At 43.7% G+C, this 16679-nt stretch overlaps 1 protein-coding gene across 1 annotated transcript in view; it reads left to right on the top strand.

Annotated features, from left to right (window-relative positions):
* The window catches only part of CORO2A (coronin 2A), a 418409-nt gene that overhangs the window by 126232 nt on the left and 275498 nt on the right, over positions 1-16679 (top strand). The window contains exon 3 of the mRNA XM_033918127.1: positions 7565-7681. Coding sequence (XP_033774018.1) covers positions 7565-7681 — 117 coding nt within the window. The remainder of the gene's footprint in view (positions 1-7564; positions 7682-16679) is intronic.

Below are 16679 nucleotides of genomic sequence, written 5' to 3'. Positions count from 1 at the left end.
GAAAGACAGGCAGGCGGGTGGGAGAGAGAGAAAGAAAGGCAGAAAGAAAGATGGGGGCAGGGGGAGAGAGAAAGAAAGACAGGCAGGCAGGGGGGAGAGAGAAAGAAAGGCAGAAAGAAACAAATATTGACTTTACAGAAGAAGGAGGTGCAACCAGAGACTCATGAAATCACCAGACAAAAAGGTAGAAAAAATGATTTTATTTTCAATTTAGTGATCAAATTGTGTCCGTTATGAGAATTTATATCTGCTGTCTATATTTTGCACTATGGCCCCCTTTTACTAAACCGTGATAGTGGTTTTTAGCGCAGGAAGCCCATAAGCATCGGGAGCTGCGAGGGTAATCAGCGCAGCTCACTGCACTAAAAACCGCTATTGCGGTTTATTAAAAGGGGAAGGGGTATATTTGGCTATTTTTGTATAGTTGTTACTGAGATGGCATTGCACATTTTAAAGTCATCTGCCTTGACCTCTGAAAAAAACCCCGAATACAAATGATAATTAACATTTTCTCTGCCTACAGTGTGCTTTGTGTTTTTTTAAATTTTATTGTTGGTAGATCATTTTGACTTGGTCATTTTAAAATTAGCTCGTAAGTGAGGGCACCCCTGCATTAGGGTATTGCCTGCATTAAAATACCATATAAAACCGATGAACACGTCACCCCAGTAAGGACATGAAATCAATTAAGTATTGTCTTGGGTGTTTGAGGTCTTGGTATAAATATAATCTGCTACTAGTTTGTTCATAATTAGTTGCTTGTTGTATGAGAAGTTGAACAAACTATTTTTCGATTGATAATTTGGATTAGCATTTAAAGGCTAACATTAGCTGTATGAAGATGGCGCGCTGGTGTATTGGAAACCAGTGGGCCTGGTTCAGTGCAGGGGAGATGTAATCGAAAGGCCTAAGTTTCTATAGGAGTCTCTGTAGTCATTGTTGCTCCTTGGCCGGTAGATCTGTGTAGAGACCATTGCAATAGTCCAGGCGTTACAGTAAGAAGGCATATAACAGCTGGGTGGTTTTGGAAAAGTAATGGCGTATGGATTTTAGTTGTCTTAGGAAGTAGAAGGAGGAGCATACCACCTTGGAGATTTGGGCTGATAGAGTCAGGCCAGTATCCAGTGTGATGCCCAAGCTGAACACTTGGTCTTTGGATTCCAGAATGGTGCTGTCCCAGGAGATGTATGGATGAGAGGCAAGGCAAGACTCTCGGCAAATCAATAATAGTTCAGTCTTAGATGGGTTCAATTGGAGTTTGTCGGCTGTTATTCATGCTTTTATCTCCACAAGGCAGGTCTGCAGAGTCTCAAGTTGTGTAACCTATGTTTTGCCCAGTAGGATGTAGTGTTGTATATCATCTGTGAAGGAATGGATATGGATTCCATCCCTCTTTGCAATTTCAAGGGCTGGTCTGATGTAGATGTTGAATAATAGTGGGGACAATAGTACACAGTTCTCAGCTTTGAGAATATTGAGTTTGCAAGGACGCATAGTTGTCTTTGGTCCAGAAAGGATGCAAACTAGGATAGTACTGTATTCCTGATCTCAGAGAGTCTGAATAATAGTATTCTGTAGTCTAGCGTGTCGAAAGCTGCGCGCAGGTCTAGTTAGATTAGGAGTACATCCTGTCCTTTGTTCATGTAACTCCAGCAGTCATCTATTATATCTAGGAGTACTGTTTCAGTGCTATGATAGCTTCTGAAACCAGATTGGTGTGTGAAGGGGATATTCTGGTTATTGATGAATATGGTTATTTGGTGTAGGAGCTTCGATGAGAAGGGGAAGTTGGAGATTGGCCTATAGTTGCTTGGTGTGTCTGAATATAGGGAAGGCTTCTTCAGCAGGGGTTTGATCACTGCAGCTTTCCAGGTGTCATCTTTATGTAGATATAGTAAATTTTGGGTGGGTTTTGGAGGGCTCATTATACATAGTAACATATGTACTAGAGAATGACACGGGGAAAAAATTTGTCCCCTTCTCAACCCTGTCCCTGTGAGCTCGGTCCCTGTCCCCACCAAGTCCCTGTGAGCTCGGTCCCCATCTCCGCCCCATTCCTATGAGCTGAGCCTCCATCCCTGTCCCCGCAAACCATCTGATCCCATCCGTACAAGCCTTGAATAGTTTTATACTGAACATATGTTATTAAAGTATAAAAAGAAACAATATTCTGTACAATTGTCATTTTATAAATCAGAGTTCTGGCTGCCGAACTAAAGGAAGAGATATTCAGCTGGCAGTACTTTATTTATAAACGTTTATCAATACAGCTACAATACTACTTTATCCTAAAGAAAAAAAGAAAAAAGAAAAGAAATAGAATTTTTTTCTACTTTTGTTGTCTAGTTTCTGATTTCCTCAACTTCTCATCACTCTCTTCCTTCCATCCACTGTCTTCTTTCTCTCTGCCTCTTCCATATGGCATCTGCTTTATTTTTATGCCTCTACCAGAAACTGTCTGCCTCTCTCCCTCCCTTCCCCCATTGGTCTGGCACCCATCTTCTTTCCTCTGCTCCCCCCCACCCTTGGTCTGGCATCTCTGTCTTCTTCCCTTCCATCACTCACTCCCTCCCCCAGATGGTTTTTAGCATATCTCTCCTTCTTTCCTCGCTTCAGATCTGGTATCTGTCTCCTCCCCCTCCCCCAATGCTCTGGTATCTCTCTCTCCTCTCCCTTCCTTTTCTGCTCTTCCTTCTCAATTTGTTTTCTACCCTTTGTTTACTTTCTTTCCTTCCAGTCCTCAATTTCCCTTTCATTGTGTCTACCTACAGTTTGCCACCTCTTTCCTTCAGCCCTTCCAATATCTCACTAACTCTGTCCTCTTCCCCCAAACCAGCATGTGCCCTTTTTTCTTTATCCCCTCCTTCCATCCCCCTCTCTCTCCTCACCACTTTCCTTCAGCATCTGTTCCCCTCTCCCCTCCCCACTTCCATCCAGCTTCTGTTCCTCCCCCTCTCTCCACTTCCCATCAGCATCTGTTCCCCTCTCTCTCCTCCCCACTTCCATGCATGATCCCCAATTCCTCTCCACTTCTATCTAGCAACTGATCCCCCTCTCTCCTCCCCATTTTCCTTCAGCGTCTGTTCCTCTCTCCCCTTTCCCTCCCTCTCTCTCCACTTCCCTTCAGCATCTGCTTCCCTCTCTCTCTTCCTCACTTTCCTTCAGTGAATGTTCCCCTCTCCCCTCCCTCTCTCTCTCCACTTCCTTTCAGTGCAAATCAGCCTCTTCCCCTCGTCGGGCCATCTTCCTCCCTTCCTGTCACCATCATGGCGCTTTTAAGAATCAAAGTTTTCTTTCTCAGAGTGGCCCGGACACTGCAGCTTTCTCACAAGTCACATGCGACTGTCCCAAAACCTCTCCTTTGATGCAACTTCCTGTTTACGCCTGGGTGGCTCGCATCAGAGGAGAAGTTTTGAGGCAGTCTTGCACGACTGTGAGAAGGCTGCAGTGTCCGGGCCACTTGGAGAGAGAAAACTAAAAAGCGCAAGTGAAGGTGAGGGGAAGGGAGGGAGATGACCTGACGAGGAGAAGAGATGCCCGGATCGTGGGACCCAGGGCAGCTTCCCTGTCTACCCTCCCCTAATGCCGGCCTTGCCTGGGTCAGCCCTTTCACACTTTCCTGGGGCAGGCCTATCAAGCTTCCTGCAGACAGGGCTGCTTCATCCTTGTGCTATAATAGTTTTTAAGAAGAACACTTAACTTATACCACAATGGCTACCCAGCCGTTTCACTGGTATGTTTCCTCAGGGGCTGATGCTCTTCATTCTCATTGTGTTCGTATCAACCCCTGAGGAAACATGCCAGTAAAACGGTTGGGTAGCCAATGGGCTATAAGTTAAGTGGTGTTCTTAAAAACTATTATAGCACCACATTGATGCATTAGGATATTTCCTGCATTAAAATACCAAATAAGACCAATGATGAACACGTCACCCCAGTAAGGACATGAAATCAATTAAGTAGTGTCTTTGGTGTTTGAGGTCTTGGTATAAATATAATCTGCTACTAGCCTATAAATGCTTCCATGTCACTTACTTCTTCCCTGAGCAGAGCCGGCAGATGCAGTCATCACGGGACCTTGCAGCAACTCTTTGCATCTGCCGGTCCACCCCTATCGACATAATTTATTCAGGTTCGTTGATGGCGATGCTGGAGGAGGGCGGTGTTGTCGATCTCCTGGGAGGGGCCCAGCACTGCCGATATTTCTGGGGGGAGGCAACGCTGCCAATCTTTCCCGGGGGGCCCGTGTTGCCAAGGGAAAAAAAGCCAAAATTAGTTCTCTGTTTCATCAGGCCCTCCTGACAACTTTGGGCCCTAAGCACGTGCCTACTTTGCCTATTGGTTAATCCTGCCCTGCTCAGAATCCCTCCAAAACTGTAGCACCCTTTCAATGGCTGACAGAGATGGTGAAGCCCTGCCAACCTAAGAGATCCATTGCCCGAGCAGCCCCATCTATCTTCATGCTGCTTCAAGATCAAGAACGTTTGTTGTGTGCCTCCAACCACTGATGTTTTCCTGCATATGCTTAGTTTGTGTATGAACTGAGCATGCTCAGCAGGACTGTCAAGAGATTCCATCCCTCTTTGCAGTTTCAAGGGCTGGTCTGATGTAAATGTTGAATAATAGTGGGGACAATAGTACACAGTTCTCAGCTTTGAGAATATTGAGTTTGCAAGGACGCACATAAGCACATAAGCATTGCCTCTGCCGGGTCAGACCAGGGGTCCATCGTGTCCAGCAGTCCGCACCCGCGGCGGCCCCCCAGGTCCGTGACCTGTCATTGGACCTTACCTAAGTCTTTCATCCCCTATTCATTTAATACCTGTACCTATCCCCTTATCCTTCAGGAAGTCATCCAATCCCTTTTTGAAGCCCAATATTGTACTCTGCCCTATCACCTCCTCTGGGAGCGTATGCCAGGTGTCCACTACCCTCTGAGTGAAGAAGAATTTCCTAGCGTTCGTTTTGAATCTGTCTCCTTTCAATTTTTCTGAATGCCCTCTTGTTTTTGTGGGCCCAGCTAGCCTGAAGAATCTGTTCTTCTCCACTTTCTCTATGCCTTTCATGATCTTATAAGTCTCTATCATATCCCCTCTAAGTCTCCGCTTCTCCAGGGTAAAGAGCCCCATATTCTCCAACCTTTCAGCATACGAAAGGTTCTCCATGCCCTTTATCATCCGTGTCGCTCTTCTCTGGACCCTCTCAAGTATCGCTATATCCTTTTTAAGGTACGGCGACCAGTACTGGACACAATACTCCAGATGTGGGCGAACCATCGCTTGATACAATGGTAGAATAACCTCCTTCATTCTGGTAGTGATACCCTTTTTAATTTGCCCAACATTCTGTTCGCTTTCTTTGAGGCTGCTGCACATTGCGCTGCTGGCTTCATCATTTTATCCACCAAAACCCCCAAGTCTTTTTCAAGGCTGCCTTCCCCCAGTACCCTTGCTCCCATCGTAGAGCTGTATATTGGGTTCCTCTTCCCCACATGCAAGACCTTACATTTTTCTACATTGAAGCTCATCTGCCATCTTATTGCCCACTCACTCAGTCTGTTTAGGTCTCCTTGTAATTCTTGGAAAATCCTCCATGGCTCTGACTCTACTGGAGTGTTTTGTGTTGTCCGCAAATTTTATGACTTTGCACTTCGCATAGTTGTCTTTGGTCCAGAAAGGATGCAAACCAGGAAAGTACTGTATTCTGATCTCAGAGAGTCTGGATAATAGTATTCTGTAGTGTAGCGGCAGACACAGTCATCGCGGGACCTTTCAGCAACTCTTTGCATCTGCCGGTCCACGCCCTCCGACGTCATTTATTCAGGTTGGTTGATGGTGATGCCTGGGGAGGGCGATGTTGGCAATCTCCCATGGGGGGGGGCAGCACTTCCAATCTTTCCAGGGGGGCCCAGCACTGCCTATCTTTCCCGGGGGCCCGTGTTGCCAAGGAAAAAAAAAACCCACTGAGTCCTCTGTTTCTTCAGTGGGCCCCCTCTGACCTAGAAGGGTGGTGGAGGGAAAGAAAGGGGGCAGGGTGGTATGGAAGGGTGGTGGAAGGAGAGAAAGGGGCAGATGCTGATGGAATTGGTGTGCAGGGGAAGGGGAGAGATATAAGGGGAAGGATACTGGATGGAATTGGGTTGGAGGGAAAGAAAGGGGGCTGATGCTGATGGAAGTGGTGGGAAGGGAGTTAAATTCCAGACCATGGGGGTATGGATGTGGGAGAGGAAGAGAAGGGAAGAAGAAGGAGGGACTATTGGAGGAGGGAATGGAAGAAGATGGATTCCAGACCAATGGGAGTGAAGGGAAAGATGGAAGGGGGAGGCATACAATTTCTGGAAGTGGCACAGAAGGACAGAAGATGAAAGGAAGATGAGGAGAGCAGAAACCAGAGAAGACAAAGGTAGAAAAAATTTTTCTATTTATTTTTTTGCTTTAGGGGACATGCATCGCTGTTTCTGTGGTGTTGCATTGTATGCACAGTCCAGCTTCTTGGTGGTTTTATTTAACCTTTGTCTACGTATTTCTATTTTATCCCCCCTTTTACAAAACTGTAGAGCATTTTTTAGCGCTGGCAGTGGCTAAAAACTATACTACAATTTTGTAAAAGGGGGAGAGGTTAGTTTGTGATTACTTATCATACAAGGTGAAGGTGTTTTCTGTGATCTGTTTGTATGAAAGACATGTTTTTTTGTTAGTGTTGACTAGCCTTGTTTGGCAAAATGCATCGGGCATGATTCTTGGGAGCACCTTGAATTAACATAATTTGAATCTTCTTATTTTCTGCCAATCTTCTTTTGTTTCACGTTAGATTCTTTGGTGGACTGCTTGCCTTGTTGTTTCATTGCAAATTAACATACATGGAGTGGAACGTACTAGAGGAGTTACAGATTTGGTTGTTTGGTTGTTGATGTAGAGTGAGGCAGTTGAGAGGCGTTGTAAACTTGGTTATTAATATAGACTTATATTTCGGATAGTATTACTGCTTTACAGTATATTTGAACACTTTTATATACATATAGAAAGGGTTCAGAGTTAAAGTCCTGGGTAAGTAGGTGGGAAGAGAAGGAAGGGGGATTTGTTCACAGATGTTTGGGGGTTGCATAGAAGAAAAACTGTGCACTGGTATACTAATCTTTGTTTGTTTTGAATTAAAAAAAAGAAAAAAAGAAATACAAGTGGAAATAAAGAAGTAAAGAAGAAAACAGATAAATGGGGGCGGGACAGGGGGGCCCAGTGTACTTGTGTGCCTTGGGGCCCTCGAAGAATTAATCCTGCCCTGATCCTGAGCCTAAAGTTGAGAGTACTAGGCCTCCAAGGCCCCCTTATTGCTATGCCACTGTTGCAGACTGATATATCAATAAGAGTATTATTAGCATGGCAGAGACCTGGCTACACAAAAGCTACACTGTCACGTTGAAGAGTTTCATTCAGAATTTAAGAAAACTCTCTATGAAACTGAACTGTTACATTATGCATTTATCATATCTACCTACCTGAACTGTATCTATTAAACAATATAAGAAAAATTATAATTTCATAATTAAAATATTCTTTGTTTCCAGACTGGAAAACTTGATCAGTATCATCCAAAGGTCTCTGGCCACAAAGGCAATGTCTTGGACATTAAGTGGAATCCTTTTAATGACTTCATAATAGCTTCCTGTTCTGAAGATGCCACTGTAAGTTGCCTAATCTTTTCAAGTTTTATGGTGAACAAATGTGAAAATTTATACAGTAGAATCCTGATTATCCAGGACTCAAGCAACCGGCATGCTTACCCAACTGGCAAAAAACAAAATCATCCTCCCTGTACAGCCCATGAAGCAGCAGCAGAAGCGGTCCTGACCTGCCAACTCCGCCCCTCCTTTCCCAAAGCAGTAGCAGCAGCCGGTTAACAGAGGCAGCGCTGTAAACAGGCTGTTCGCGGTCAGGTCTGGCAGAGCCTTTCCTCTGCTGTGTCAGTTCTGACGTGGCAGATGAAAGGCCCTATCAGGGTTGGCCACGAGCAGCCTGTTTACAGGGCTGCCTCTGCTGACCAGCTGGAGCTGCTGCTTCAATTAAATGAGGGAAGGGGGTTGGTGGATTAGGACTTCTTAGGGCAAGTGAGGGATGTCCAGGAGATCAGATGCACATGGAGGGAGGGAGGGCAGACCCAAAGGTTCAGCAGGTCCAGCAGGGTGAAGGGCAGGGGAGGTGAGATGAACGGATGCTGGACACAAGTGGGGGGGAAAGAAAGTGACCCAGACCAGAAAGGAGGGTGGGAAGGGAGGAACAGATGCTGGATCTACAAGAGGGGGGAGGATAATAGAGGAAGAGAGTGAGGTGAGAAGGGAGACAAAAAGGTCTTTCCCTCCCCCTCCCCTCCCCCGTTTACAAAAGTGCAGAAAAGATTTTTAGCATTGGCTGGTGCGCTGAATGCTCTACGCTGCTCCAATGGTCATAGAGTTCCTATGCTGGCCGGCACTAAAAACCTCTTCAGTACTTTTGTAAAAGAGAGGTATATTAGAGTAACTCTCAAGCAGCCAGAAACTACAGTTATCCAGCATCAAGAATACTGAAATAAGCACTCCGGTGAATTCTTAAAATTCACCGAGTCATTCTCCAAGAGCGGCATCGGCTTTTGGTGACAAAAATCAGCGGCTGGTCCGGGGGTGGTGGTACAGTGACAGCACTGTTAAAAGTGCATCTTGTGGCATGTGTTTTCATTTTGGCTAATGAAAAAAAAAAAAAATTACAGAAGAATCATAAATTGTATATTTTTTGTTTTTGTGGGAGTAGTAAAAGCACGCTTCTTGAGCGCGTGTATTATAGACCCCTCAGCAGCGAGAGAGATGCCCAATCTCTCCTGCTGCCAAGAAACACACCTCCAACACCCTCTCGGCAATGGGAGAAATGCCCAATCTTTCCCACCGCTAAGAAACACCCACCGGCAGCGGGGAGGGGAAGCTTCAAGGCCCTCCATGGTATATCCGAGGATGCACCCACCAATGGAGGGGAAGGCCCACCATTTTGAAGAGGTGGGACAGCTGGAAGGAGGGAGTAGGCATCCCTCCGGACAGCCATCTGAAAGTAAGGTAAGGGGGAGGGGAGGAAATCAGAAGCAGGGGGGGGGTGTTGCATGGCAGCGGGAGAGTGTAGGCATCTTTCCCACTACCGAGGGGAGTTGGGGAAGATGTCAGTTGGTGGTGAGAGAGGTTGGGTATCTCTCCCACTACCAGGGGAGAGATTGGGCATCCACACCCAGGATAACTGAAGCTTTTCTTCCTGGTAGCTCAAGCATATTGGTGCTCTTAAAGCTGAGAGACATCATCAGATATGAACTGAAATGTCATCAATTGAATCAAAACAAGGTATAAGAATGCTAATTGTAAATCTTGGCTAGCCAAATAATGAGACAATGTAAAGAAGAGATTTTTCCTACTTTCTCATATAACTATAGTCATAATCATTCATGGAAGGATCAATCAAGGTTTGAAATGTGACTGATAAGAAAAAGGCTTCATAATGTAGACATCAAATCACAACGTTGTGCTTCAACATCAATGGAATTTGAAAGTAAAGGAACAGAGGTAGAATCAGATACAAGTGTTTGGGAAAGCATAATATTAGTTGGAGTGATCATTTTTCTTACTAGAGGTAAACAGCAACATAGGAAAACTAAAAGAAATAGGAAACATACAAATGCAGTAATAAGATATTGGAAAGAAGCTCCTAAAGAGCTGAACCATGAAGTAAGAGTAGTCCACCATGAATCAATAGCTGGATCTACTCCACCTTCATCATACATCTTTTTTGATAAGGCACGTAGTTGTTAAACTGCATAGGTCAGATTGCCATGACTACCTGTAACTGATGTACAGCATGATGAACCAAACAATACACAAATACCACCTTCAGAAGCCAAAAGATGGTCTAAAGCTAACCTATTTTGTTGAGTCATAAGTGTATTAGATGCAAATTCTATAGAGATAGTATTAAGACCTGCAGTAGTAAGGTTATCAAATTTCATTAAGTTATAATGGATTTTTTGTAACCACTTAGCATTTACAGCAGCCCGCACTCCTAGTGTAAAGAGAGAAGCAAGCATGATCTCAATATGGGAAAACAATCAAAATTCATCAGGGACATCAGTGTTTACAAAGTAATTAGATGATCGTTTAACACGAGAGTGTGCATTAGAAGATAAAATAGGATGAGGTGAAAAAGAAAAATTAGAATATGGAGCTATAAACACAGGTGCATGTAAAGAAACAAGAAAACAACATCCAGACCAACTTCTAGACAAGGTCCAATATACAAAAGTACCACATTGCCAAAAGACATCCATTATACCTAGTGTTTCTAGTCTAATATGAGTAGCATAGATAATAAGTTGACATTGGCTATTAAAACCCAGATTCTGACTATTACCATTCATACAGTAGCATATGGAAGGAGAAAGCAATAGATAAGCATGAAATAATGAAGAAACAGAGATAGAAATGTTACGAAAGACAATAGATGAAAAGTGATAGAAATAGCAAGGCCCTACATATTTCTGGGGTTGGCGATCAGTGCAAGTGACTTCCCGTAATGGTGGACCCCATTTATGGCGGTTGTAGGTAGAATAGGAAATCTTGGATCTAATCCTAAGCCGATAAGGAGGACAAGTTGTGGCTTCTAAATCATTATGAACTATGTGGTCAGGACTAGGACACAAAAGCCCTTTTTCCATTTCGGCCCTAGAAATTGGAAGGCCGGGAATCTAACAGATACCCGAAGCATTATAACAGACTGTTGTAGAATAGTGTAATATTGTGACGTGAGAGTGGCATATACCTTCTAAACATTATAGAGCATGATAAAAATAGGTAGAATTAACAGGAGATATCTCAATTGTTAATTTGAAACCTGCCATATCAGCAGAATAAAATCTGTGAGAACAAGCAATACAATAAATGTATCTTTATTGTAACCCATGTACTGACTAAATGTATCTTTATGGTAACCCACCTGTATCCCTTACACTGACAAAATGCACCTTGATAGTAAACCACTTGTATTGTAACCCACTTGTATCCCATATACTGACAAAATGAATCTTTAATGTAAACCACTTGCATCCCATGGACTGACTAAACGTATCTTTATTGTAAACCGTTTCTATCCCATGTACTGTCAAATGTATCTTTATTGTAAACCGCTTCAAACTTCACGGTATAGCGGTATATAAGAAATAAATTATTATTATTATTACAATCAGTTTCTGGAAAGGCAAGAGTAGTATGCAAAGTCATTAAGTGATACCAAGCATTACTAGAAAAAATAGTATCTAACAGAAAAATTTACTTTCTGAGTATGGCGGGATCTAGCATTTCGAGAATAATTACACTTCTTCCTCCATATTCGTGGATTCAGCATTTGGGGTTTCGATTATTCACAGTTTTTAGCTTGCTGGCTCCTCCCCCCAAATTACATCAGCTTGCATAGAGAAATTGCTGATTCCAAGTGTTTAATAATAATAATAATAATAACTTTATTCTTGTATACCGCAATACCATGGAAGTTCAATGCGGTTAACAATAGAAGAGACTGTACATTTACAGCGATGATACATATTACAGTGTTGTTACATTTACAGAGGTGTTACATAAATAGCAGTATTAAAAAGGCATATACTAAAGAAGAGACTGTACATATACAGCGATGTTACATGTTATAGCGGTGGTACATTTACAGTGATGTTGAATGTGAGGCAATGAAAAGGCAGGGCAGTTAGATAAAACAGAGATTGAGAAAGAGAGGCCAAAGTGGCTTGGGAGGGGGGCGTAGTCAGAGGGAATGGAGGGATGTCGAGGTCAGGAGGGTGCAGGGAAGGAGGGAAGGCAGCGTTAGCGGAATTTGTCGAAGAGGTAGGTTTTTAGTGACTTCCTGAACAGGTGGTAGGGCGGGGAGTTGGAGATGAGGGCGGTAAGGCAATTGTTCCATTTGCCCGCTTGGAATGCTAGGGTTCTATCAATGAATCTCTTGTAGAGGCAGCCTTTTAGGGAGGGAAAGGTGAATAGGTGGGCGTTTCGTGTGCGGGAGGGGCCTGCTATTTCAAGGTGCTCAGACAAGTAGATTGGGGAAGATCCTGTTAGAGTTTTGAAACAGAGGCAGGCGAACTTGAAGATGATCCTTGCCTCTACTGGAAGCCAATGGAGTTTGGTGTAGTAGGGGCTAACATGGTCGTATTTTTTGAGATCATAGATGAGGCGGACAGCCGCATTTTGGACTGTTCTAAGACGTTTGATGGTATTTTTATAGGATCCCAGGTAAATAATGTTGCAGTAGTCTAATATGCTTAATACCAGAGATTGAACGAGTAGACGGAAGGCTTGGTGGTCGAAGTAGCGTTTGATGGTGCGCAGTTTCCAGAGGGTACAGAAGCATTTTTTCACCTGGGCACTGGTATGGTCATCGAAGGTTAGGGTGCGGTCCAGGATGACTCCAAGGATTTTTATGGTGGGTAAGATAGGGTAATCTAGTCCATTCAGTCTGAGGGAAGTGTTTGTTAATTTGTGGTTGGGACTCGCTAGGAAGATTTTGGTTTTTTCAGAGTTCAATTTTAATTTGAGTTTTGAGGTCCACAGTTCTAACTTGGTGAGGATAGATGCGATGAGTTTTTCCGTTACAGAGAAAATCGCTGATTTGCAGCGCTTTCTTCACTGTGTTTTGCCTCTCCTTCAGGACAGGCCAGGTCTCCCACCATGTTATTCGTGGTTTCACTATATTCACGATGGTTTTAATAGAAAACAGCAAATAACATATAAAAAAATTAATCCCCTATCACAGCGAATACGGAGGGAGAAGTGTAGTATCTTCATCATTAGGGAAAGAACCAGAGGCTAATGTTGTGCCTGTATAACCTGTAATACAGTCAAATCTTGGTTTGAGAGCATAATTCGTTCCAGAAACATGCTCTCAATCCAAAGCGCTCTTATATCAAAGCAAATTTCCCCATTGGAAATAATGGAAACTCAGATGATTCATTCCACATCCTAAAAACTTTGTACTAAATGGTACTGTATAAAGTAAAAATATTCATCTCCTTCTTACCGCCTTCTTTTTCATGCTGCCTCTGCTTCTAAGATGGACACACAGGAGGCAATGATGAGATGGGCACACAGAATGCACTGCAATGTTCACAATAGAGGCACTGATGAGATGGGCACACAGAATGCACTGAGATGGGCACACAGGATGCACTGATGAGATATGCACACAGAATGCACTGATAGGCACAATGGAGGCAATGATGAGATAGGCACACAGAATGCACTGTGATGGTCACAATGGAGGCACTGAGTAGATGGGCATACAGAATGCACTGAGATGGGCACACTGGAGGCACTGATGACATGGGCACAAAGAATGCACTGTGATGTTCACAATGGAGGCACTGATGAGATGGGTACACAGAATGCACTGATAGTCACAATGGAGGCACTGATGAGATAGGCACACAGAATGCACTGCGATGGTCACAATGGAGGCACTGATGAGATGGGCACACAGAATGCACTGAGATGGGCACACAGGAGGCACTGATGAGATGGCACAAATAGCCTGTACTTTACTTTTGAACAGAATCGTGACTGGTGTGAGGCAGGAGAGGAGAGGATGAGGGTTATTGTATAGGACAACTTAATCATTGCTATCTGTTGGCTCAGTGGAATCTGTTTCTTTCTGTGTGACTTTAACAAGGAACCTATCCAGTGATAGTTGCTTCTGCCTTCTTTTGAGGATTTCTCAGAAATGTGACAATTCATTGTTGTTAAACAGATTCATTGCTTGCACTGCTACAGCCTTATTTGGGTGGTGCTTTTCTACACAATTTTGCATTTTTTCCCAGATTTTAAACATCTCCCTAATCTCATTTGAAGTGAGAGATTCCTCCATCTTGTTCTCCTCCTCAGATGAGATCTCCTCTATTACCTCTTGTTGTTGCGCACAATGCAGATCCATCAGTTCATCGGTGGTCAACTCCTGGCCATGTTCCTCCACCAGCTCCTGGATGTCATCCTCATTCATCTCCAGTCCCATGGTCGTCCCCAAGGACACAATTTCATTGACAAGTGGAGGCTCATGTTCTTGACCAAACCCCTCCAAGCCATAGTCAAGAACGCAATCAGACCAGAGTTTTCTCCAAGCAGAATTGAGGGTTCTCTTGGTGACCTCATCCCAAGCTTTATCGATGATCTTGAGGCAGTTAACAATGTGGAAATGATTTTTCCAAAACTCTCGGAGGGTAAGATTTGTTCCATCAGTTACCTCAAAGCATCGCTGAAAGAGTGCTTTGGTGTAAAGCTTTTTAAAATTTGAAATGACCTGCTGGTCCATGGGCTGGATTAGTGGAGTTGTGCTTGGAGGAAGGAACTTGACCTTAATGAATTGGAATTCCTCCAGTAAGTCGCCCTCTAGGCCTGGAGGGTGATCAGGAGCATTATCTATAATTAGCAAGACTTTGGGTGGCAGGACCAACCTTGTTGACCCACTCAAAGAACAAGATACGAGTGATCCAAGCCTTGCTGTTGGACCTCCACAGAACGTTTAACTGGCTTTTCTGCACCTTGCATTTCTTGAAGGCTCGTGGATTCTCAGAATGATACAGAAGCAGGAGCTTGACTTTGAGATCCCCACTTGCATTAGCACAGAACAAGAGGGTGAGACGGTTTTTCATGGGCTTGTGACCGGGCATTACATTCTCTTCTGCTGTAATGTAGGTCCTCCTAGGCATCTTTTCCAAAAAAAATGCCCCGTTTCATTGCAGTTAAAAACTTGCTGTGGCAGGTAGAAGCTATGAGCTCCTGGAACTCAGCAGCGAACAACTCAGCTGCCTGAATTCCAGGCGTTTCTGTGCCTCACAACACTATGGATGCCACTTCTCTTAAAGTTATCAAACTATCCCCTGCTCGCCTTGAAGCCTTCTTCATTTTCTGTTGACATACCTGTTAGTTTACTTACAAGGTCGGTGTGCAGTGCCTTTGCCTTCTCACAGATAATGCTCTCGGTCACAGTATCACCTGCGAGTTGCTTCTCATTTATCCATAGGAGAAGCAACTTTTCTACATCTTCCAGAACTAGTGGCCATTGCTTTGATACTCTCGTGACTCCTTTTGCTCCATCTAGCCTCCTTAATGTTTCTTTTTTTTAATATTGTGCAAATGGTTGATGTAGCTTTGTTATAACATCTTGCAATGTCGGCCACTCGCATACCTTGTTTCTGGATGATTTCCTTCTTAACTTCCACTGTAATCATCTCCTTCTTCTTATTGCCTTCCTTTTCATGCTGCTTCTTCTTAGGGGCCATTCTCGCAGCTTGAACTTCTACGATGGGCACACAGTTTATGAGATGTGCACTCAGGAAGCACTGGGGAGGAGGAGGAGAAAAGACGGAGAAATCGCTCACTCAGGATGCAGTAATGAGATGGGCACAGGCTAGCAACACAAGCTGCTTGTTTTGTTTTTATTTAATCTGTTGGCTAACAGCACTCACTGATGGTTGTTTTGTTGGCTAACAGCACAAGTTGATTTAATTTTTGTGCTGCTGCTTAACAGCACACGATGTTTGTTGTTTTTTTTTTTTGCTGGCTAATACCACAAGCTGATGTTTTTTGGGTATGCTGGCTGGCTGGCTTAACAGCACACAGATGTTTTTTTTTTATTTTTGTTGGCTACAATATATTGTAGCTGCTGTTTACAACACATGATGGGTTTGTTTGTTTTTTTGATGGCTAATACAAGCTAGTTCGTACCTTTTCCCTCAGTGGACGATCTCCTCACAGTTCTCCTGGTCTGTCAGTCTTCATGCATGCACTGCGCTTTTATATTGTCCTTCATTTGTGCCGCATGCTTGCTATACGTGCCAGCGAAGGTGCTCATTTAGCGAGTGAAACTCGCTTTCCAAGGTACAGATTGTAGGGCCATTCTTGCTCATTTAGTGAGTCAAACTCGTTTTCTGAGGCGTAGATTTTGCAAATGCTTTGCTCTTCTTGCAAAACATTCACAAACCGCGGCACTCATAAACCGAGGTATGACTGTAATTTCATAAAGTAAGTAAATGATAGCAAATAATGTTCCCAACAGTAAAATACACTTAGTGTGTCTTTCAAGTATCCTGGGAGAGTTCTGCAACATGGTCTATAAAAGGTGCAGGACGTAAGTTTTGTTGATGAATCCACTTAGAATGTCCGTCAGTTTGAACAGCAGTGGGGGTCACTCGTGTAATAATGTGTGGCCCTGTAACTACAGGTGCAGTCCAATTAGCTCTTGTGAAATTGCAAAAGTACACCTTGTCTCCAACACTGTATACAGGTGCTGGTTCTAAGACAGGGATGACTTTCTGCTTGCTTGTGCTTCCTGTATGATCTTTACAGCTGACTGGAGACCTGCAAGGTAAGAAACATATGCATCAGGAACCGTGGCACTTTGATCTTGTAATAACTCGGGAATTCTTATGCGTCTCCCAATAAGGAGTTCATGTGGAGACAGGCCCAACCACTGAAGAGGTCTATTTCGGAGAATATACATACAAGCTGGTAGGCATTTCAGCCAATTATCATTCAGCTCTACCATTAGCTTGCGGAGTTGCTGTTTTATCAACCCATTAGCTCATTCAACTAAAGAATTTGAAGTACACAGATACATATCTCCACT

This window comes from Geotrypetes seraphini, chromosome 1 (assembly GCF_902459505.1).
Source record: "Geotrypetes seraphini chromosome 1, aGeoSer1.1, whole genome shotgun sequence".
Classification (NCBI taxonomy): domain Eukaryota; kingdom Metazoa; phylum Chordata; class Amphibia; order Gymnophiona; family Dermophiidae; genus Geotrypetes; species Geotrypetes seraphini.
Note: the sequence above shows the minus strand (reverse complement) of the source record. Positions and strands in the feature narration are given on the sequence as shown.